The sequence below is a fragment of the Macrotis lagotis genome, chromosome 2, assembly GCF_037893015.1.
Source record: "Macrotis lagotis isolate mMagLag1 chromosome 2, bilby.v1.9.chrom.fasta, whole genome shotgun sequence".
NCBI lineage: Eukaryota > Metazoa > Chordata > Mammalia > Peramelemorphia > Peramelidae > Macrotis > Macrotis lagotis.
The window spans coordinates 205,839,906-205,862,427 of NC_133659.1; the positions used below are offsets into that span (position 1 = coordinate 205,839,906).

General features: G+C 36.4%; 1 protein-coding gene across 3 annotated transcripts in view; it reads right to left on the bottom strand.

Annotated features, from left to right (window-relative positions):
* Positions 1-22,522, bottom strand: part of DNAI2 (dynein axonemal intermediate chain 2) — a 92,685-nt gene that overhangs the window by 34,525 nt on the left and 35,638 nt on the right. For all 3 annotated transcript variants that reach the window (XM_074224647.1, XM_074224645.1, XM_074224646.1), the window contains exons 7-8: positions 16,862-17,001; positions 9,014-9,136 (exon numbers count right to left, since the gene is read on the bottom strand). In XM_074224647.1, coding sequence (XP_074080748.1) covers positions 9,014-9,136; positions 16,862-17,001 — 263 coding nt within the window. The remainder of the gene's footprint in view (positions 1-9,013; positions 9,137-16,861; positions 17,002-22,522) is intronic.

Here is a 22,522-nt window from a genome sequence, read left to right on the forward strand (position 1 = left end):
AAGGTATATTGTAGCTAAATTCCATATTTATCAAATCAAAGAGAAAATACTGCATGCAACCAGGAAGAAACAATTCAAATACTAAGGAGCCACAGGCAGGATTATACAGGATTTGATTGCATCAACATTATAGGATCAAAGAGCCTGGAATATTATATTATATTCTGGAGGGAAAAAGAGCTTGGATTACAACCAACAAAATTGAATATATTTGTTCAGGGGAAAAGATGGAAATTGAATGAAATAGATAACTTTCAAATTTTCCTGATGAAAAAACCAGAGCTGAACAGGAAATTCAATCTTCAAACATGAGACTTAAGAGATACATAAAAAGGTAAACAAGAGAAAAGAAAAACAATATTATTCAACAAGAGTAAACTGGTTACATTCTTACCTGGGAGGATGATACTCAAACTCTTGAAAACTCTATCTCGAGGGAGTATATTTAGACTGTATGGGCATAAGTTGATTTTTTTTGTTTTGTTTTTTGCAAGGCAATGGGCCCAAGTTTACATAACTAAGTAATTATTAAGTGTCTGAGGCTGGATTTGAACTCAGGTCCTCCTGACTTCAGGACTGGTGCTTTATCCACTGTGTCATCTAGCTGCCCCCTCATAAGTTGATTTTAATTTGGATGATTTTTTTTAAATTAAGGCATTAAAAAAAAAGATTATGCTGAGATGGGAGGAAATTACATTACATGAAGAAGCACAAAGGACCTGACACAGAAGAGGGAAAGAAGGGAGAGGATGAGAATTGCTTGAAGCCTACTTCCATTGCATTTAGTTCAAAGAGAGAATAAAATATATATATCTTACCCCTGCAGGGCAAAGCAGGGAATGGGAAGGAGGGACTGATAGAAGGGAAGGAAGGAAGAAAGGAGGGGAAAGAGTAAAAGGGGGAAAGGGGAAAGGGGAAAGAAAAGAGAGGGGAACTGATAGAAGGAAGATGATTAAGGCAGGCCATGTTCAGAAGCAAAGCACTGGTGAAGAGGGATAGGGTGAAAGTAGGAAAAAGGGTAGAAATGGAGGGGAGATAGGATGGAATTAGTATTTATAGCTGTGAATGTGAATGTGAAAACAGAAGTAGATAGCAGAATGGATTAAAAAATCAGGATCCTACGATATGTTGTTTACAAGAAACACATGTGAAGCAGAGTTACACACAGACTAAAGGTAAAAGGCTGGAGCAGAATATATTTTGCTTCAGTTGAAGGGAAAAAAAAGCAGGGTAGCAATCTTTATCTCAGACAAAGGGAAAGTAAAATTAGATTTCATTAAAATGGATAAGGAAGGAAATTACATCTTCCTAAAAGGTCCCATAGACAGTGAAGTAATATCAACACTAAATATATAGGCCCCAAATGGTAGGGCATCCAGGGTCTTAAAGAGGAAGACATAAGCATCAAAACTAAATTAGCGGGGACCTCAACCTCCCTCTCTCAGAATTAGATAAATCTAAGCACAAAATAAACAAGAAGTTGAGGAGGTGAATAGAATTTTAGAAAAGTTGGATTTAATAGACCTCTGGAGAAAATTGAATGGGGATAGACAGGAATATACCTTTTTCTTAGTGGTGCATGGCATCTACACAAAAATTGACCATGTATTAGGTATTAAAAAACCTCACAATCAAATTCAGAAAGGCAGGAATATTAAAGGCATCATTTTCTGATCATGATGCAATAAAATTCACATGTAATAAAGGACCATGGAAAGACAGACTAAAAATTGATTGGAAACTAAATAACCTAATTTTAAAGAATTAGTGAATCAAACAACAAATCTTAGAAATAATTAATAACTTCATTCAAAACAATGATAATAATGAGACAACATACCAAAACTAGAGGGATAAAGCCAAAGCAGCTGTTAGGAGAGATTGTATATCTCTAAATGCTTACATGAATAAAATAGAGAAAGAGGAGATCAATGAATTGGACATGCAAGTAAAAAAATTAGAAAAAGAACAAAGTAAAAATCCCTGATTAAATACCAAATTAGAAATTCTGAAAATCAAAGGAGAGATTAATAAAATTGAAAGTAAGAACTAATAAAACTAAGAGTTGGTTTTATGAAAAAACCTATAAAATAGATAATACTTTAGCTAATTTGATTAAAAAAAGAAAGAAAAGCAAAGTACTAATCTCAAAAATGAAAAGAGTGAATTCACCACCAATGAGGAAGAAATTAAAGTATCCATTCAGAACTATTTTGCACAATTGTATGCCAATAAATCTGACATGATTTGGATGAATACTTACAAAAATATAAATTACCCAGATTAACAGAAGAGGAAAGTATATACTTAACCCCATTTCAGAAAAAGAAATTCAACAGGACATCAATGGACTCCCTAAGGAAAAAATCTCCAGAACCAGATGGATTCACAAGTGAATTCAACCAAACATAGAAAGAACAATTAAACTATTTGAAAAAATAGGTCAAGAAGGAGGTCTGCCAAATTTCTTTTAGACTACAATATGGTGCTGATACCTCACCCAGGAAGAGTCAAATCAGAGAAAGAAAAATTATAGACCAATTTCTCTAATGAATTACTATGCAAAAATTTTAAATAAAATATTAGCAAAGTGATTACAGCAAGTTATCAATAAGATAATAACACTGTGATTAGGTAGAATTAGATTAGGCAATGAGGAAACAAAACTCACTCTTTGCAGATGACATGATGATTTACTTAGAGGAACCTAGAAAATCAACTAAAAAAACTACTTAAAACAATTAGTAACTTTAACAAAGTTGTATGATATAAAATAAATCCACATAAATCATCAGCATTTCTGTGTATTACTAACAAAATAACATCAGTAAGAAATACAATGAGAAATTCTATTTAAAGTAACTAGAGACAACATCAACTACCTGCTAAGACAAACCCAGAAATTATATAAAAACCAATTACAAAGCATTTTTTTAGGCTTTTGCAAGACAATGGGGTTAAGTGGCTTGCCCAAGGCCACACAGCTAGGTAGTTATTAAGTGTCTGAGGCCGAATTTGAACTCAGGTACTCCTGACTCTAAGGGCCGGTGCTCTATCCATTGTGCCACCTAGCCACCCCATACAAAATGCTTTTATACAAATAAAATCAGATCCAAATAATTGAAAAAATGTTAATTACTCATGGGTAGACTGATCTAATATAATAAAAATGGCAAATCTACCTAAATTAATATTATTAATCAGTGCCATGCCATTCAAACTACTAAAAATTTGTTTTATTGATTTAGGGGAAAAAATTCATCTGGAGAAACAAAAGGTCAAGAATATCAAGGGAATTAATGAAAAAAAATGATAAAGAAGTTTGCCTAGCCATATCAGATCTAAAATTATATTATAAAGCAGCAGTCATCAAAACTGTTTTATGCTGGCTTAAAAAATACAATCAGTGGAATACATGAGGTACAAAAGAAATAGTAATAAATGACTACAGTCATCTATTGTTTGATAAACCCCTAAGACACCAGCTTCTGGGATAAGAATTCATTCTTTAGCAAAAACTGCTGGGAAAACTGGAAAATAGTATGGCAAAAACTAAACATAGATGAACATCTCACATCCTATACCAAGATAAGGTTGAAATGGGTACAGGATTTAGACATAAAGCATGATAGCCAGTTAGGAGAACATGGAATAGTTTTATCTGTTGGATTTATAGAATTTATAGATTTATAGAGGAATTTTGACCAAACAAGAGCTAGAGAACATTATAAAATGTGAAAATAATTTTGATTACTCTAAATTAAAACGGTTTTGCACAAATAAAACCAATGCAATGAATATTTAAAGGAATGCAGAAAGGTGGGAAACAATTTTTACAGTTAGTGTTTCTGATAAATAACAATATCCACCTTCCAAGGTTATGAGGACCAAATTAGATGTACATATAAAGTGCTTAAAAAAATGCTTATTCCCTTCCCTTCCCTTCTGATAAGCCTAACACTCTAATCCGAAGGTTGATACATTCTCCCCCAAATCACCTGCCATCCCTATTATTCAACTTTTCAAATAAGGAAAGTGATTGAGTTGCTTCATCTGATAGACTACTTTTGACACTATTGATTTACCTAAGGTTTTATAAAATCCTATTCTTTCCCTTGGTTTGGGTCCCTTTCTATCCAGCTGGAAACTACCCATCAGCTGAAGTTAATTAAACTTTTAATCTAATATTGTTTCCTGATTTGTTGACCTCCAGTTAAACAGATTGAGGAATGGGCAGAATCACTCCCTGGGGGGGGATTTTGGGATCTCTAAATTGAGAAATTACCTAACATGGTGATGAACTTCTAAGGAGGAGAGAAGTGGCCTGGTGGTCTTTTGATGGTGGCAAAAAAGATTTAGACTGGACAGTGAATTTTAGAGGAGCTGAGGAGGTGACTGAATGAAGATGGAAGAGAGAAGGTCTGAAAACAGCAGCTGGGAGTAAAGGATTTGCTAATTCCCCATATTGGCTTAGTGTTGGTGTTGCTCTTATTTTTCATTTCTTCTAGAGAAGGACCAAGGAAAAAGGTGACTTGCAACTGAATTGAAGTTAAGCAACGAAGGACTTTGCAAAGTCTCAGTTTCTCTCCTCCAGAGTCACCTGATTCCAATGGCAAGACATAGATCAGAATGACTGGAGAGGCCTGGGAGTGAAAGAGCAGTCACCTTTAGAGATGATGTCAAGAGTAGGATGTTTTGGAGAAACTGGTTTTCAGTCAGCACCAGAAAGAGAGTTTTAGGATGAATAGGGAGTTCATTAAGAATACAGGAGGAACTAAGTACCACGTTGACTGACAGAGATAGTACTGTGGCCACAGCTGCAGTGAGAACTGAAATGGGGCAAGGACTCATCCTCGAACACAAAATAACCAAACTCCTGCACCATCAAGAGGCCTTCAAGAACAAGTGTCTTGTTTCAAGCAAAGCATGTTATTCTAGCTTCTTAAATGTCTTATACAATTCCTGCTGAGATGCTGTCACTGGCCATTTTTGCCTCAGACTTAAGCAGTAACTTCACTTTCATTTTGATGGATTTTAGTAAGCATAATGTGAATACTGATTAATTATAATTCTTAATTTCTACAGCTTGAATTTAAGTGCTTTAGAAAAAGTTGTCCAATACTCTTAAAATGCAATAAATATTGAAAAGAAAAAGAATACAGGAGGATTCTATAAGGTATAAAAGGATAGGCACTGGTGAAGACCTGATTGAGTTTGGATAGAGAAGACCATGGGGTGACATCAGGAGCAAGGGGTTCTAAAAGCACACAGAAGGCAAAGGTTCAGAAAAGTCTTGTAAGGGGAGATGGGAGGCTCCTCTCCTCTTTCTCTCTCTCTCTCTCTGACCTCTGCCACCAATGACCTGGCTCTATCACCCACTCTCAGGCACACCCACTAGGGTAAGGACCAGGAGATAACCTAAATTCAGGAGACTTTGATCTCCAAAACAGAGGAGGAAGTAGTGATTAGCACTATGCCAGCATATGTCAGCGCTTGAAAAAAAGTCCTGACTGTCCCACCTGAATTATGCCTTTGCATTAAGGTCCATCAATAAATGGGTACTTGACATCAAAACTGGTGACTGTGATGATTAAAAAGATTTGAGAGACATGTTTTATTGGTGATTTAATAATCTGATTAGTAAGACTAATACTTTATTGAATAAAAGCTGGTCATTTGACCATCTCTCTTAGAACAAAGACAATCCTGGTGGAGCTGGCTCACAGTTTAAATTCCCTTCAAAAACAGGTGTTTCAAAGGAGTGGAAATGAACTCTTATTAGTTAATAATACAATAGGAATTAACTATATTAAGATGAGGTGTTGAAAGTAAAGTTATGTCAACCTTTGGACGGAGAAACTATCTCTATACTTCAACTACCCCCAACCTTGGGCTATCCAGACAAAAGGATCTGTCTCTATCAAAGCTTAATTAAATAGAATTGACCTGAGAGTAGAAAGATCTTGTAGGGTAGAGTTAGGTCAGATAGAGAAGTTAATTCAATCTGATTCTAAGTAATGCTCTTCAAGAGACTAAATTTTTTACTTTTTTTTTTTAAAAAATCAGGACTTAAGAAGAAGGGGAGAGGCTCTGGATCTCCCCAAGATGTTGGTTATTAATAATCATTTTCTTATGATGCAATTATTTAGATATGTTTATACACACCTATGTCAAAGTCACAAACATATATAGAGATGGTCATATGCCTATATTTACAAATAAACATATTTATATATATATTTACATACTCATATATGATGACTTACCAATTTTAACATCAGGTACTCATGTATTAATAGTGTGTGTATATATATATATATATATATATATATATATATATATGTTTAAATACACATTATTATGCCATGGTCACATAAATGCAGAAAGACAAGATCATATAGATACAATATTAACAATATCTATATATCTATATAAAGAAGAATATATATATATATATATATATATATATATATATATATATATATATATATGTCATGGTCAACATTGACATTAGGCACCCATATATTCATTATCTATGTGTATGAATGTATATGAAAATGAGTAGAAAAAGAGTACTAAGTATCAGTAACATATAAAATAAGTGTTTCCAAAGGCCAGTGTTGAGAAAAGTGGTTTGCTTTTTTTCTCCTGATTTATAGAAAATCATTTTGAGAGGGAATGTCACACAGTAGCTGTCTGGGAATCCAAGGTCCCAGCTCTGCTATCACCTGGCTATGGGACCTTGAGCAAACTACTTTGAGCCTCCATTCTTTGAGAGTCAGTTTTTTTCATTTGGAAAAATGAGAGAGTGGGACCACATTATCTCAAAAGTCTTTCCAGTTCTAATATTTTTTGATTACTTCTTTGGGCCTAAAATGGTGGAGGGGTGATGAAATTGATTTTCTCCAAGGTCCTTTCTAGATTTAAGATCCTATGCCATTCTATTAAAGAACTGACTTTCCTAAAACTATCATTGCTGAACTGTATTTTTCTTGTGGCTATAACCCTTTTTGAAAAAGTTATTTATTTTTAACATTTTTTTCTTTTTAAATTTTGAGTTCAAAGTTCTTTCCCTTCTTTGTATCCCTCCCCCATCCACTAAGAAGGTAAGCCATATGATATCAATTATAATGTGAAATCAGACAAAACATTTCCATATTAATCATATTTTCAAAAAAGAGAAAGTGAGAAAATTATACTCAATTTGCATTTAGAGTTTATCAGTTGTCATGTTGCCATGTGTCATAAAATTCTGCCACATCTGACTCTCTCTGAAGGTTGATAGAATTTTTTCATCATGAGTTATGGTTATATCCTAATAAAAATGTATATATATAATATACATATACACAAAAATACATATATACATATTAAATATTTGTGTATGTATGTAAAATATATGTATTTATATTTATAAGTATATGTATATTTATACATACTATAAAATGCATGCAGCAATTTTCAATTTCTAAAAACCTTTCTATTCCCCTAATTTTGACCTCATAAGTGATCAGAGTCATGACAGTGTTTTAGTTATAATTAAGTCCCAGGTTCCTCTGTCCCAGCAATATTATTCAAGGTACCTTCAGCAGGGAAAAGATAATCATAATTATTCTACCTTTCTTCCCCCCCCCAAAAAATGTTTAATGCTTCCCTGTTGCCTCTAGGATAAAATACAAAATTTTGAGCCTGATATTTAAAAGCCCTTCAAAAATCTGTAGATTCAAAAACCTGTAATTCTACCTTTACCATATCATTCTCTTTCAAACACCTTCCAAATTGGCTTGATTGACTGTCCCCCACAAATGGGACCTCATCTCCCCAATTTTGGAAGTAGTTTCCTGCATCTAACCTCTATTACAATCGGGTACTTCCTATATGAGATCTTCTTTGATCCCTCTTTTGTCCTCTCCTCCCACCCCATTTGTTAGCTCTCATTCCCTCTTTTTTTTTAAAAAAAAAAGTGTGAAATAAAGCTTCATTTGCCAAAAAAAAATACAAGGGGATGCCTAGCTTCCTATTGACAGAATGATTCAGTGACACATACTTATATATTGAGTTCTGATAGTGCATGATATTCAATAGTTGGTAATCTTATATTCCAGCTCCTAATTTCAGTAACTGTTCCAAGTGGAACAAGACCTTTCCTTACATAAGTTTCTTTTCATCTCAGTTCCAAAAAGAGTTAGCCACCAGGAGAGAGTGTTGTCATGTTGCCATGGGTCAGATAGCCATAACTTAGTATTTAATTGCCTTACAATGTATCCTGGCCCTTAAAATCGCCAGGTAATAAAAAGCAGAGATGCTGTTATGCAACCATTCTTTCCTTGACTTGGCTCAGCTCTGGTTAGTATTCCTCTAATGAATGAAATATTGGTAGGATAAGAAATGTCCTAAAGAAGACAAAGTCCCCTATGATCAACAGGGCTGTGATGACTCAGAGAATGACATAAGATTCATGTTGTCCATTATATGATAGTCTGAGACCCACAGCATCATCTACTCACTACTTCTTGAAAATATTTTGTGTGACTTTGAATGTATTTGTATTTAGAGGCAGCACAACACAGTCATTAGAAAGATGGCCTTGCAGTTAAGCAGATCTGGTTTTGCCTCACTTCTGATACATCCAACTGTGTAATCATGAGCAAATCACTCAACCTCTTGATATACCAATCAACCAGGACCACAATTTAAGAAAAAGGCAGTGATTTACAGGAAGCTCCTCCCCTTGGGAGTCCATATACCAGTTAAATCACAGATTTGATCAGAGTCAACAACAAAAAACAAAAAACCCCCTAAAACTGTTTGCTGATTTGAATACATATTATATCCCCATCCACCTGAGTAGGACATTAAGAGTTCTTTGAAGGAAGAGATTATTTTCATTTTTTTCTTTGAATCTCTAGTACTAACATAATGCCTGCTGATATGGTCCCATCCTTCTTCCATCCCCCTCTTCCAAATTACCTCACTATTAATAAAGACTAGAGAAGAGAAGGCAAAAACTCACCATTGTTGGCTCAAACTCAAGCGTGATTGCTCCCAGGGCATTTTCTAATATCCCCTTTCTGGAGACATCCATGACCAGGATCTCTGTGGGCTCACTAATCTTACGTATATCCCACCACATGACCTAAGAAAAAATGTTCAAGAATCAAAGACATTGTTGCCATGGCTCTTAGTTTTTCATCAATGAACAGAAACTGTTTATAACTCTCTGCTAAGTCTTCTGGGGGCTATGAAGCATGAGTATCATCCTCCTCTCAAGGGCCTTATTATCCAAATGGAAAGCAAGTCATAAAATAGACTGGAAGATATGGACACCAGATTTTAGCTAGGACCTTGATAGTATAAAAAGAATGCAGAGATTGAATTCAATGTGGAGGAGCAAGAGGACTTGCAAGAGAGTCAGGAAGTCCTGGGATCAAATCACACCTCAGACACTTCTTACATCTTGGACAAGTCATTTAACCTCTCTGTGCCTCAGTTTCCTCATCAATAAAATGAAGGGAGTTGGACACTCACTGACTTTTAAGGCACCTTTCAACTCTAAATCAATTATCCTAAGATTCTCAGATCAGTTAAAGGAACCGAAGAAAAAATTATTTAAGAGGGATATCATAGCTTCCTTCAAGTACTTGAAGGGCAGTCCTTGAAAGTAGAGACTGTATTTTGCCTTTCTTTGAAATCCTAGTGCTTAGCCCACTGCCCAGCTCAGAGTAGGCACTTACTATTTAACTTATTTAGCCTATCATTTAGTCCACTGATTGACTTTTAGAGAAGTAGAATCTAACTTCTATTAAGAATAGTAATGAGTTAGGGGTGATGCAGGCATTCCAGCTGAGGGTTTAGGTTTTTGAAGGAAGGCAGGGGAAGAAACAAAAAGAGATATCCTTTGAGAAGGGAAAAAGGTAAGGGGGGGTGGCTAGGTGGCATAGTGGATAGAGCACTGGTCCTGGAGTCAGGAGTACCTGAGTTCAAATCCGGCCACAGACACTTAGTAATTACCTAGCTGTGTGGCCTTGGGCAAGCCACTTAAACCCATTGCCTTGCAAAAACTTAAAAAAAAAAAGGTAAGAAAACACATGTCCTGTTTGGAGATAGCAAATAGTTTTGGTGAGAGTGGAGATTTATCTAACACAGTGGAAAAAGATGAAAAAATATAAAGAAAGGGGAAAACTGTGAAATAAAAGTGAAGAAAGCAAACAAAAAAGAAAGCAATTATTTAAATGAGTGCTACACAAAGAGGGAAGGATTATAGAATCTTAGAAATCATCTAGTTGTATCTCCTCATTTTATAGATGGGGATTCTAAGGTCCAAAGAAAAGTAATGATTTTCCCAGAGAACCATAGTAAGTAGTTAAACTTGGATAGCTACCCTAGCCTGAAGAACTACGAATTCAGTACTCTGTTCACTATACCATGGTTAAAGAGTGGAAAAGAATAATAAGTTGTTACAGGTTTTTAAAAGTTAGTTGTAATGCAAGGATGCATTGGACCCAGCTTTTACCAGTTTTGGAAAGTCAAATTTTCAGCATGAGCATTTACCCCTGAGAAATTGGCACTGTTTTGTTGATTCTCTAGACTTAAGAAAGTAAGGCTGTAGGGAAAAAATGTTAATAATGCAGGTGAAACTTAAAAGTGTGTTGTCTGTACATCTTAAATCCTTTTTTGGAGACCAGTTAAATATTTATCAAAATATCATTGGTTCTGAGTGTAAATTTAAATGATTTTGCTACTGGTGAAGTTCAAGGAGAGTGCTAAAAGAATGGAAGGAAAAGGAAGAAGAAATGAAAGAAAGAAAAAAGAAAAAGGGCAAGAAGGAAAAGGGGAGAAAGGAGAGAGAGAGAGAGAGAGAGAGAGAGAGAGAGAGAGAGAGAGAGAGAGAGAGAGAGAGAGAGAGAGAGAGAAAGGAAGAAAGGAAGAAAAGAATGAAAGGTTCACATTGAGAGGTTACAGAGACAAAGTAGGAAAGGTAGGCTAAAACCAAATCATGATAGGTTAAGAAGTTTGGATTGTATTTAATTGGAAGGCAATAATGATTACAAAGGATTTCTGAAAAAAAATTCATGTGATAGTCTCTGAAAAGAAACCTTCTTTATGGGTGATTTCAACTGGCATTTTAATGTCCTGGTTACAAGACAGGAAGAGAGGGGCGCTAGCTGGCCAATCTCTGCTGAAAACAGCTCCTTCCCCTTCATTCCATTCCCAGTACTGATTTTTTATTGGTTGTTACTGTTGTCTTTCATTCTCAAAGAGAACCATGATGTCAGGAAGGTGTTTGCATGACTTATAAGTGAATTGGATTTAAATGAATGAGAACTGTGCAAAGTGTTGAAAGTTAGGTTATTCAGTATCTCAGTGTTTCCAAACCTGTTTATTTTTTACTAATACCTACTCTTTAAAATTTTAATTGATATTGATATTTTATTTTTCCAGTTACATGTTATAAATGTTTTTTAACATTCATTCACTTGTATATTTATAAGTTACATAATTTCCTTCTACCCTTCTTTCCCAACCCCCTCCCTGTAGCAGTGAATAGTCCAATGAACATTGTTCATATACATTTTTTTTTTGGATTTTTGCAAGGCAATGGTGTTAAGTGGGTTGCCCAAGGCCACACAGCTAGGTAATTATTAAGTGTCTGAAGCCGGATTTGAACTCAGGTACTCCTGACTCCAGGGCTGGTGCTCTATCCACTGTACCACCTAGCCACCCCCATATACATTTGTTTTTAGCATGTTTACATATTATTCCTTTTTCTGAATGAAGAATTAGAACTTAGGGAAAAGAAAGAAAACCATGGGATAGGAAGGAAAAACATAAGAGAAATTTTAAAAAAGTGAACATAATGTTCATTCAGATTCTGAAGGGTTTCTTTTTTGCTTGTTTTATTCTGTTTTTTTCTTCTGGATGTGGATAGCATTGTTCACAACAGGTTTCCCAGGGATTGTCCTAGATCTCTGAACTGCTGAGTGGAGCTACATCCATCAAAGTTGATCAACTCACAATATTGTTATTGTATATAAAGTTTTCTTGGTTCTGCTCCCTTTGCTCAGCATCAGTTTCTGTAATATTTTTCCATGCCTCTCTAGAATCTGACCATTCATGGTTTTTTAATAGAACAATAGTACTCCATACCTTTAACCTGTGTTTCTTGTAAACTACACATTGGAGGTTTATGGTTTTAATCCATTATGCTATCCACTACCATTTTATGGGAGACTTCATCTCATTCACATTTACAGTTAAGATTATTAAATCATTATTTTTCTCCATGTTATCATTCCCCATTTGCACTTTTCTCTTTTCTTTCCTTTCATGCCTTCTCATCAAAGCTTTGCTCCCTTTCCCCTTTAACTTGTCTTTTAAAAAAATTTTTAAGGTATTTTTGCAAGGTAAATGGGGTTAAGTGGTTTGCCCAAGGCTACACAGCTACATAATTATTAAGTGTCTGAGGCCAGATTTGAACTCAGATATTCCTGACTCCAGGGCCAGTGCTCTATTCACTGTGCCACCTAGCCACCCTGTCTTTTAAATTTTGACTTAAGAGTTTACTTTCATTTATAGCTTTTATCAGATCCTTCTTTCCCTTTCTTTGTCCTCCCCCTTCCCCCACCTCCCTGTAGGGTAGAATAGATTTTTAAACCCAATTGGAAATGTTTATTATTCCCTCCCTGGATCAGATTTATTGAATAGGATTTACTCAGTGTTTACAGCCTCCTTTCTTTCCCTCTATTTATAATAGGTCTCTGTGCTACTTTACCTGCAGTTATTTATCTACTAATGTCTAAGTTTCTCCTAGTATAATCCTTATTTTATGTTTTTATTGTTTTAACTCTGTTTTTTACTTACATCACCTTTGTCAAAATATACTCTTCTTATCTCACCTGATTGATAAGCTCAAAGAAATAGCAAAGTACAATCAGTCAAAACGGATTGCTTGATTGACTGATAAGTAGCATTGTCTCATAGTTACTAAGTATCCCTCTTCTGTCTCATTAGAAATACACATCTTAAGAGTCATGAATCACAGGATACAGTTAGGTGACTCAGTGGATAGAGCACCTGCCCTTGAAGTCAGGAGTACCTGAGTTCAAATTTGGCCTCAGACACTTAATAATTACCTAGATATATGACCTTGGGCAAGTCACTTAACACCAGTGCCTTAAATAATAAATAAATAAAATAAATAAGAGTCATGTATAACATCAAATTATAATCACTTTATGCCCTAGCCCCTTTTCAAGTACCATCCATGGTCACACAATCCTCATGAGCATCATGCAAAACCAAATCATTTCATGACCATTTGTACCTCCCCCTATTCAATTATACTTCTTCCAATTGTAGCCAAAGTTTCCAGCAAATCGTATCTCTTCAAAATGTTTTCATGTCCAGTCCTCTAAATATACTCTCTCCCTCCATCTCTGTAGAACTCTAAACACAACTCTCCAGCAACCCTCCTCAACCAAACATTCTCTCTCACTGTCTCTTTTTTGGGGTTTTTTTTTGGGGGGGTTAGGTTTTTGCAAGGTAAATGGGGTTAAGTGGCTTGCCCAAGACCACACAGCTAGGTAATTATTAAGTGTCTGAGGCCAGATTTGAACCCAGCTACTCCTGACTCCAGGGCTGGTGCTCTATCCACTGCGCCACCTAGCTGCCCCTCACTGTCTCTTTAGAACCCCAGCCATGGTACTAAAACTTTCTTAACTAAAGTTTGGATTAAGATAAAATCACTTCCTTCTAAGTAGAATCCTACCTTCTGCCCCAATTTTGCTATAAACCTTTAAGTATCTAATAAAGTAAAGTCATTTCTGATTTAATTATTTATAGTGCTTCTGAGACACCTTGCAGGTCTCACTTAACAACTTTAGCATTGAATATAAGGCATGGAAGACACTGGCACAGGACTATCCAGCAGAGGGTGCCCTCATCAGTGAATGTACTGAATTCAATGAGCAAGGCAGAATTAAAGTAGCTCAAAGGAAAGATGAGATGTGTAAGTTTAGAATAAATACCCCAAGAGTTTATCTGGACTATTTGTGCCTGACCTGTGGTAGAGTATTCTGAGCTTGTAATTAAATCTGCCACAACTGGATGCATTGTAATTTGTCTCAAACATAGTGATATCATTTTGGACTTCTTTGATAATGAAGGACAAGAACCAACCATTCTCATATCCTCTAAGTACAATCTTTTCAACTATATTCAAACCTTTAACTATCCTAAGAGAAATAAAATTCAAGAGTTACAAGTATTATCTTCCTTGTAAGGCTGTATACAATTTAATATTCTTGACTAACATTTGGTTTTTTCCCCCTTTCTGTTTATCTTATTATGCATCTCTTAAGTTTTGTATTCAAAGATTGAATTCTATTTAGTTCTGGTCTTTTTATCAGGAAATTTTGGAAATCCTCTATTTCACTGAGCATATATTTTTCCCCCGATAGAATATATTGAACTTTGTAGGATAGTAAATTCTTGGTTGTAATTCAAGGTCCTTTGCCTTCTGAAATATTATATTCCAGGCCCTCTGATCCTTTTAATGTTTTAGTTAACAAATCCTGTGTAATTCTAATTGTGCTTCCTTTATATTTAAATTGCTTCTTTTTGACTGCTTGCAGTATTTACTCCTTTGAGAATTCTAGAATTTGGATGATAGTCCTTGGAGTTTTTATCCTGGGGTCTCTTTCTGGAGATGTTCTATGTGTTCTTTCAAGTTCTTGTATATTTAGATAGTTTTCCCTGCTAATTTCCTGAAAGGTATTTTCCAGGTTTTTTTTAATCTAGGTTTTCTAGTAGATCAATAATTCATAAATTATCTCTCTTGGATCTAATTTCCAAGTCATTTCTCTTTTCCAAAAGGTACTTTACATTTTCTTCAAATTTTTCAGCCTTTTGACTTTGTTTGAGGGAATCTTCATGTCTTATAGATTCATTAGTTTCTATTTGTCCAATTCAAATTTTTGGAATTTAATTTTCATCAGTTAGCATTTGTGCTTCCTTTTCCAGTTGGTTAATTTTACTTTCTACTGAGCTGTGTTCTCTTTCTCATTGGTCAATTTGAGTTTAAGATGAGTTGCATTCCTTTTCTAGTTGGCCAATTTTATTTTTTTGAAGAGTTACATTCTTTTTTTTTTAAGATTTTCTAAGGTAATGGGGTTAAGTGGCTTGCCAAAGGCCACACGGCTAGGTAATTATTAAGTGTCTGAGGCCAGATTTGAACTCAGGTACTCCTGACTCCAAGGCCAGTACTCTATCCACTGTGCCACCTAGCCACCCCTTACATTCTTTTTCTAATTGTTTATTTTTAGTTTTAAAGGAGTTGGTTTTTTGGGTCAATTTTTCATAATTTTCCTGCATGGTTCTCATTTCTTTTTTTCTGTTTTTCTCCTTCCTCTCTTCTTTGATTTTTAATTTTTCAAAGCTCTTTATGAGGTTTTGGATCTCAGTCCAATTCATAAACTCCTTTGATATTTTCCACATAGGTAATTTGTCACTGTTTTATTCTTCTGAGGTGGCATTTTTATCATTTCTATTTGCACAGTAACTTTCTATAGTTAGAGCTCTTTTAGTTTTTTGATTATCTGTGCTCTACCCCTGGGGTATAGGGAGTATAGACCCAAACTTATCACTTTCCAAGATATTGCTTATACAGAGGTTTGTTTCCTACTTTATGTCCAGGTTTTGCCTATGCAGTGGTTTGTCTCCAACTCATTTCTGTCTTTTGCTCCAGTGTTCCTAGGGTTTAGACTATTTCTGTAGTTGGGACCCTCCCTGCTGGCTAGCTATCTAGCTGCTGGGACCTGGGCTGCACCAAGGCTAAAAATTTCCCACTGGTTTTCCCATTTTCCTTCCTAGCTGGGTTTTACTTTCCCTTTTCCCCTGAAGGGACAGACCTTCACTGAAGATCCTCCATGAGGTATACAGTTGAAAACTTGTTTCAATCTTTTTTTTTGTGGGATCTGTAGCTTTAATGTCACACAGAGGCTTCATTTAGTGTTGTATAGGGAAAAGCTCTGGAATCATGCTAGCTTCAGGCTGGTATCTTGGCTCTGTCCTGGAAGTCTCAGTATACCTACTCTAAGACCTATAAATTGCTTAGGAAGGAACTGAGATGCAAGGGTCCAACCTCTTTTGCTGAGGTGGACTTAGCTGGATTGTCTTAAAAATATAATAATAAACAAATAAATAAATAAAATTCTAAAAAAAAAGACAAAAATTGTCCCCACCTTGAAGTCAAGATTGATCTTGCCAAGACTTATCATTAATGATCAGCCCATCAACATTGCTATCGTAATATACTTATAATAAATCCTTTTAATTTTCTTTGAGTTTTATGAGTGCCCAGAGTCCTGATTTAATCTGGGTGAAAAGCTCAAATGAAGAATTTTCCTTTCTACACTAAGAATCACAGCATTTAAAAACTTAGAGATGAATGGGTCCAATGCACGCATTTTACAGGTAATTCAATAAACATCTATTGCCCCACTATGTGCCTAACTCTGTGGATGCAAAAAGAGACAAAAGACAGTCCTTACTCTCAAGGAAATTACAATTTAAAGATAAAAACAGTGAGGCATCAACAGGTAGACTGACTTGCTCAGGGTCACATAGACAGGTAAGCAGCAGAGACAAAATCTGAAATAGAATCTTTTAATTGCATATCACTCTCTGCACTGAATCACAAGCAAGACCTATATCAGACTGATGTTCTTTAAGTCTTCTAGGGTCTCATGATTTTATAAGTTGCCCTGGTTCGGTTTTGTCCAGTCTTAAACATTAAGGAAGGTGCACCTTAAATGTGACTTATTTTACTCTACCTGCACCCCACCCTTTTTTTCCCTCTTACCTGTCCATCAGTGGAGGCTGAAAAACATTCTGTGCCAGTCTTCGACTGCAGCCAGAGGGCACCAAACACGGGATCCCTGTGGCTGAACTCAATGGTGGACAGCTCGGCCACTAGGCTGCCCTTCCTAGTGTCCCAGCAGGCTGGGGGCATTGTGGGGGGAGGAAGAGAGGAAAGAAGAGAAAAAACCGTTTAGAGAGGGGATGAATTTGGAGAGTAGAATTGGAGGGGGCACAGGTCAGAAACTTACAGAGGTTTCAATTAATAGATGAGAGAGAGATTGTGTGTGTGTGTGTGTGTGTGTGTGTGTGTGTGTGTGTGTGTGTGTGTGAGAGAGAGAGCGAGAGAGAGAGAGAGAGAGAGAGAGAGAGAGAGAGAGAGAGAGAGAGAGAGAGAGAATGGGAGAGAGGGAGGTCTGGGGTGGATTATACTTGCTTCCTGGTCCCTAGCAACTGTGTGACCCTGGGGCAAGGAAGTTCCACTCCAAGCCATGACCTTCAAGGACTTTAAAGTAAATTCCAGATGAATTGTTATCTACATTGCTGAAAAGTGTTTCCACTTTGGGAATTCCTCCAAACCATTGAAATGACAGGTCTGAAAAAAGGGGAAAGGATTTACTTGTTCAAAAATATTGAGCAGCTCTTCATATGATGGCAAAGAATTGGAAATTGAGGGGATACCCATCAATTGGCAAATGATGGAACAAGTTTTAGTTTATGAATGTAAAGAAATACTAGAAATGATGAATAGGATGACTTCAGAAAAAGCCTGGAAATACTTACATGAACTAATGCAAAATCCAATAAGAGAACCTCAGAGGACATTGAGAAATCAATCATAAAAAGACATCTCTGATCCAACTCTTACCTAAAAACCTGAATCCCATACTACATATCCCAAAACTGGCCATCTAGCACTCAAGGAATACATTAATTCTTAAAATAGCATTCAATTTGTGAGCAGCTTTTTAAGCCATAGAATCAGTTTTAGGACTAGAAGGGACCTTAAAAATCATCAAGTCCAATTCCCTAAGTTTACAAATGAGGAAACTGAGGGTCAGAAATAAATATGTCATCAGTATTTGGATTCAACTGATAGCTATGTGGTATACTAAAGAGAGAACAGAGCTTAGAAGTCAGGAAGACCCCCTTCCCAAATTCAAAACTCATTTCAGACACTTACTAGCTGTGTGAACCAGAAAAGTCACTTAACTTATCTGTAAAATGAACTGGAGAAGGAAATGACAAACCACTATAGTATCTTTGCCAAGAAAATCCTAATTGGGGTCGTCCATGACTTGAAATGACTGAAATGACTGAATATCAATTTCTTTTTCTTTTTTTTTTTTTCTTTGGTTTTTGCAAGGCAATAGGGTTAAGTGGCTTGCCCAAGGCCACACAGCTAAGTAATTATTAAGTGTCTGAGACCAGATTTGAACCCAGGTACTCCTGACTTCAGGGCTGGTGCTTTATCCACTGTGCCACCTAGCCACCCCTGAATACCAATTTCTGACTCCAGATCCAGAGCTTTAAAATTATCTCAAATTTTAAAACTCTCAAAATTTCTTGAAGTCAGTGTGACAAATTCTGCCTTGTTAAGTACAACATTTTCTATTTTTGTATTAAATTAGAAATGAACTCTTTTTCCTTTTTATTTCCTCATTCAAAGCCAGTCCCTGTAGATCAGTTAAGATATTATTGAGGTTGCCCTCCTCCAAGCATATGCTTTGCAATCTTGGACAGGACCACACTCATTTAGAAGACCCTCTAACAAATGGAATCTAACATAGATGAATTCTTGCCTCTGTCCTTGAAATCCTTCATTAGAATTTCAGGGGACCCAGCTTATAAGGAGAAAAACCAACCAGAGTGGTCTAGGAGGAAATGGATCCAGAGATCAAGTCAGTTCTCAACAAGAGGAGCTGGACCATCTCCTCATTAATATGCCCATTGCCTCATTAACTGTTGTTTGCCAACCAGGACTGATTTTCACGTATCAAGGGTATCCTTCTTTTCCAAAAGTATTTAAGCATTCAGCAATCTACATAGCTTTGTCTTTGATTACTGAGATAAGACCAATGACAATCAATTTATTTGCTAGCTTAATTAATAAATTGATTAATAACTATCCAGAAACTCTGTCTCTCACACTTTTCTTTCTTCTCATACCTTTGAATCCAAAGAGAACAAATTTAATTTTCTTTTTGCTTTGTAACAAGATTGTGGAACAGGCTCATATTTTTCTTCCTAGTGAGTTATGTAGAATATATACAATTATTTTTTCCTTGCTTCTAATATGCCATGTGAATTTTTTCTTTTTTCTTTTCGCCCCAGGGGAGAAGGTGGAGGTGGGTACCTACTTCCAGTCACGAAGAGGGTCTTACATTGTGTGATGTTGAAGAATCTCTCCTGGCTGCTGCACTAAAGGAATTGATGACTCAGAAGATCTTTTAAAAAGAGCTTATAGCTCCAGGTTGGGGTGACTCAGTTTTTCCTCTCTAAATAAGATGAGGTTCAGAGAGATGTGAGGAAGAACAGATGCTTCTCTATCATGATGATCTTTCCCTTGTGGCAGCTAGGGGGCCACAGGGTGCCTGAACAGTCTCCTAGCTGCCTCTACTCTTTATTCTGAGACAGGAAGCATCCAGGGGGATCTTGAGAGTTTCCAAAGGTCTGCAGTTCACCATAGTCCATCAGAAAAGCAACAACAGAAGTATCTGCTGGCATGGAATCTATGTCATCCATTGGAATAGCAGTGACTGACAGTGGGGAAGTTTCCACATCATAGAGTTGGCCCACTGCCAAGAGAGAGGCCAAGAAAAGAAGTGCCAGGAGTGACTGAATGGTGAAAATGTCCAGTGAAATGTGTAATGCCTAATTGGAAGTATTGCACAATTGCTTTATGTTCTGATAAGGCTCAAACCATTCTGTTAATGTCCTCTGTCATTCTTTTATGTTTAACATTTCTCTCTATGCAGGCATAATTCCCTATCTATAGTGTACATTGAAGGCAACTTTTCCTATTCCTCCTATACTGCAGACAAAAAAAACACTGTCCTTGGGATGTCAAGATTGAGGTTTAATGGGCCAAGAATGAAAATAAAGGGAACCTTATTGCCATAACTGAAGGTCAGACTTCCCTTTGTAATGGGCTGGTTTACACCTAAATACTTGAGTAGAATTGAGAAGAGTGAAGATGCCAGCATCATCTCTGCCCTTTCACTCTGAGCTTCAGTATGCCTGTGCTGTATGTACCTTTCAACATTTAGATATGGCTATCATGTATCGCTATAAAATCTCTTTTCCTAGCTAACCATTCCAGTTCCCTCAACCTCTTGGTCACAATCCTTTGGACATGTTGTACCTCATCCATGCTTTTCCTAGGATCCAGAACTGAGCATCATACTCCAGATGATGCTAGACCAGGGCAGGGTGCAAGTTGATTCTCATCTCCCTCGTTCTAGACACTGTGCCTTAATTAATGCCTCCTATGAGCAAATTAGTATTTCTGTCTCCTGTCATGTGACTCATATTGAGCTGGCAGTTTACTGAGTCTCCCAGATCCTTTTCATATGAATTCATGTTGAGACATGGCTGTTCCATCCAGTGCTTGTGAAGTTGACTTTTTCTTTTTTAAACTAAGCATCCAAATTTTGTTCCATCTTGTTAAGATATTTTGGGATCTTAATTCTGGCACTAGCTATTCCTACAAGTTTCCTGCAGTCTTCAAACATGACCAGTATGCAAGCTACTTATTAGCTGTGTGACTCTGTAGAAATCACTTAGCTCTGTTTGCCTCAATTTCCTTGTCTATAAAATGAACTGGAGAAAGAAATGGCAGATCACTCTAGTATCTTTGCCAAGAAAATCCCAAATAGGATCACATAGAGTCAGACATGATTGAAAAAAATGACTGAAAATTCCAATTATATGTCTAAGTTAGGTGGCAGAGTGGACCCAGAAATGGATTTGGAATAGAAAGGCCTTAGATCAAATCCTGCCTCATATAAACTTACTAGCCATGTATTGCTGGGCTGAGACTCTCAGTCTTTTTCCTAAACTATAAAATTAGGATAAATTAGTACTACTTATTTTACAGGGATGTTGTGAGGATCAAATGAGATAAACATAAATAGAAAGTGCTTTTGCAAGCCTTGAATAAGAGCCATGAATAAGAATCTACAGAGACAATGCACTAGAGTGTTATGGTGGATTGTTCAAGGATGATGAAGGATTTCATGGTGTAACTGAATGGAGCACTGAGTTGGAAGTAAGGACAATTGGCATGGCACAGTGTTTCAGGAGTCAGAACTTAGGTTTAAAATCTGGCTCTGCTACTTACTGAGTGACCATGGCAAATTCACAACTATCCCTTGGTCTCAATATCCTATTTGTAAAATTAGGGAATTGGATTAAATGACCTTTACAATAGTATAATCTTTGTTCTTAATTCTAACTCTTTTGCTGATAAGCTGTATGACCTTGGTAAATTACCTAACCTCTCCAAGTTTCAGTATCCCCTCTTTAAAATGATACTTTATGCCCTTTCCTGGTATAACATATAATGTTTCTCTTTTATGTTCTTTCCATTTTCAAAGCAGGATTACATTCAGAACAATCCAAGGAAATTATTTCTTTACATTCCTCTTTGAAAATCTCTGGAGAAGCAGAATCTATGATTTCTTTTGATTAAGATTCAGTGCCTCAGAAACCTGATACGAAATTTTCCTTAATGAATGAATAATAACCTAGGGCTAGCTAGGTGGCACAGTGGATAGCACACTGGTCCTGGGTCAGGAGCACCTGAATTCAAATCTGGCCTCAGACACTTAATTGCCAAGCTGTGTGATCTTAGGCAAGTCACTTAAGCTCACTGCCCTAAATAAATTCAAAAGAAAAATGAATACTAACCTCTAGTTATATAAAATTTGCACCCTCCTCCCCTGGACAATTTGCAAGTTATTGATGTTGTTGTCATTGTTTTTTGTTTTCAAAGAGGACCAATGACATCACAAAGTGGTTTTGACTTCTTGTGGGAATTGGATTTAAGTGAGGCAGAATTACACAGTCATCAGCTTCTTTCTCTATTTCAGAGTCATCAAAGTCCAGTGGCAAGACAAAAGTCAAGATTGCTGGCCCAGGATGCAGCAGATAACCCTGGCATCTTCAATGTCTGACCAAGCTCAATGAACTCCTGTAACTTCAAGTCTTAGAAAATTAAGAAATTAAAAGACTTGTTCATGGCAATATAGTTAGGGTCAGAAGTGGAATTTGAACTCAGACCTTCCTAACACAAAATCCAGCAATCTATCTATGACACAGATATTACTGCCACCACCACCCCCTTTAAGTTAGAGAGACAGGGTTATAGAGAGGTTGTTGATGTTTGTTCTTCATTTTTTTGTTTGTTTTTTGCAAGGTAATGGAGTTAAGTGACTTGCCCAAGGTCACATGGCTAGGTTATTATTATTAAGTGTCTGAGGCCAGATTTGAACTCAGGTCCTCCTGACTCTAGGGTTGGTGCTTTATCCAATTTACTACCTAGCTATCCCTCCCCACCCTGTTTTTGCAAGGCAATGGGGTTAAGTGACTTGCCCTAGGTCACACAACTAGGTGTCAATACAGTCTGAAGCTGTATTTGAACTCACATCCTCCTGACTGCCAG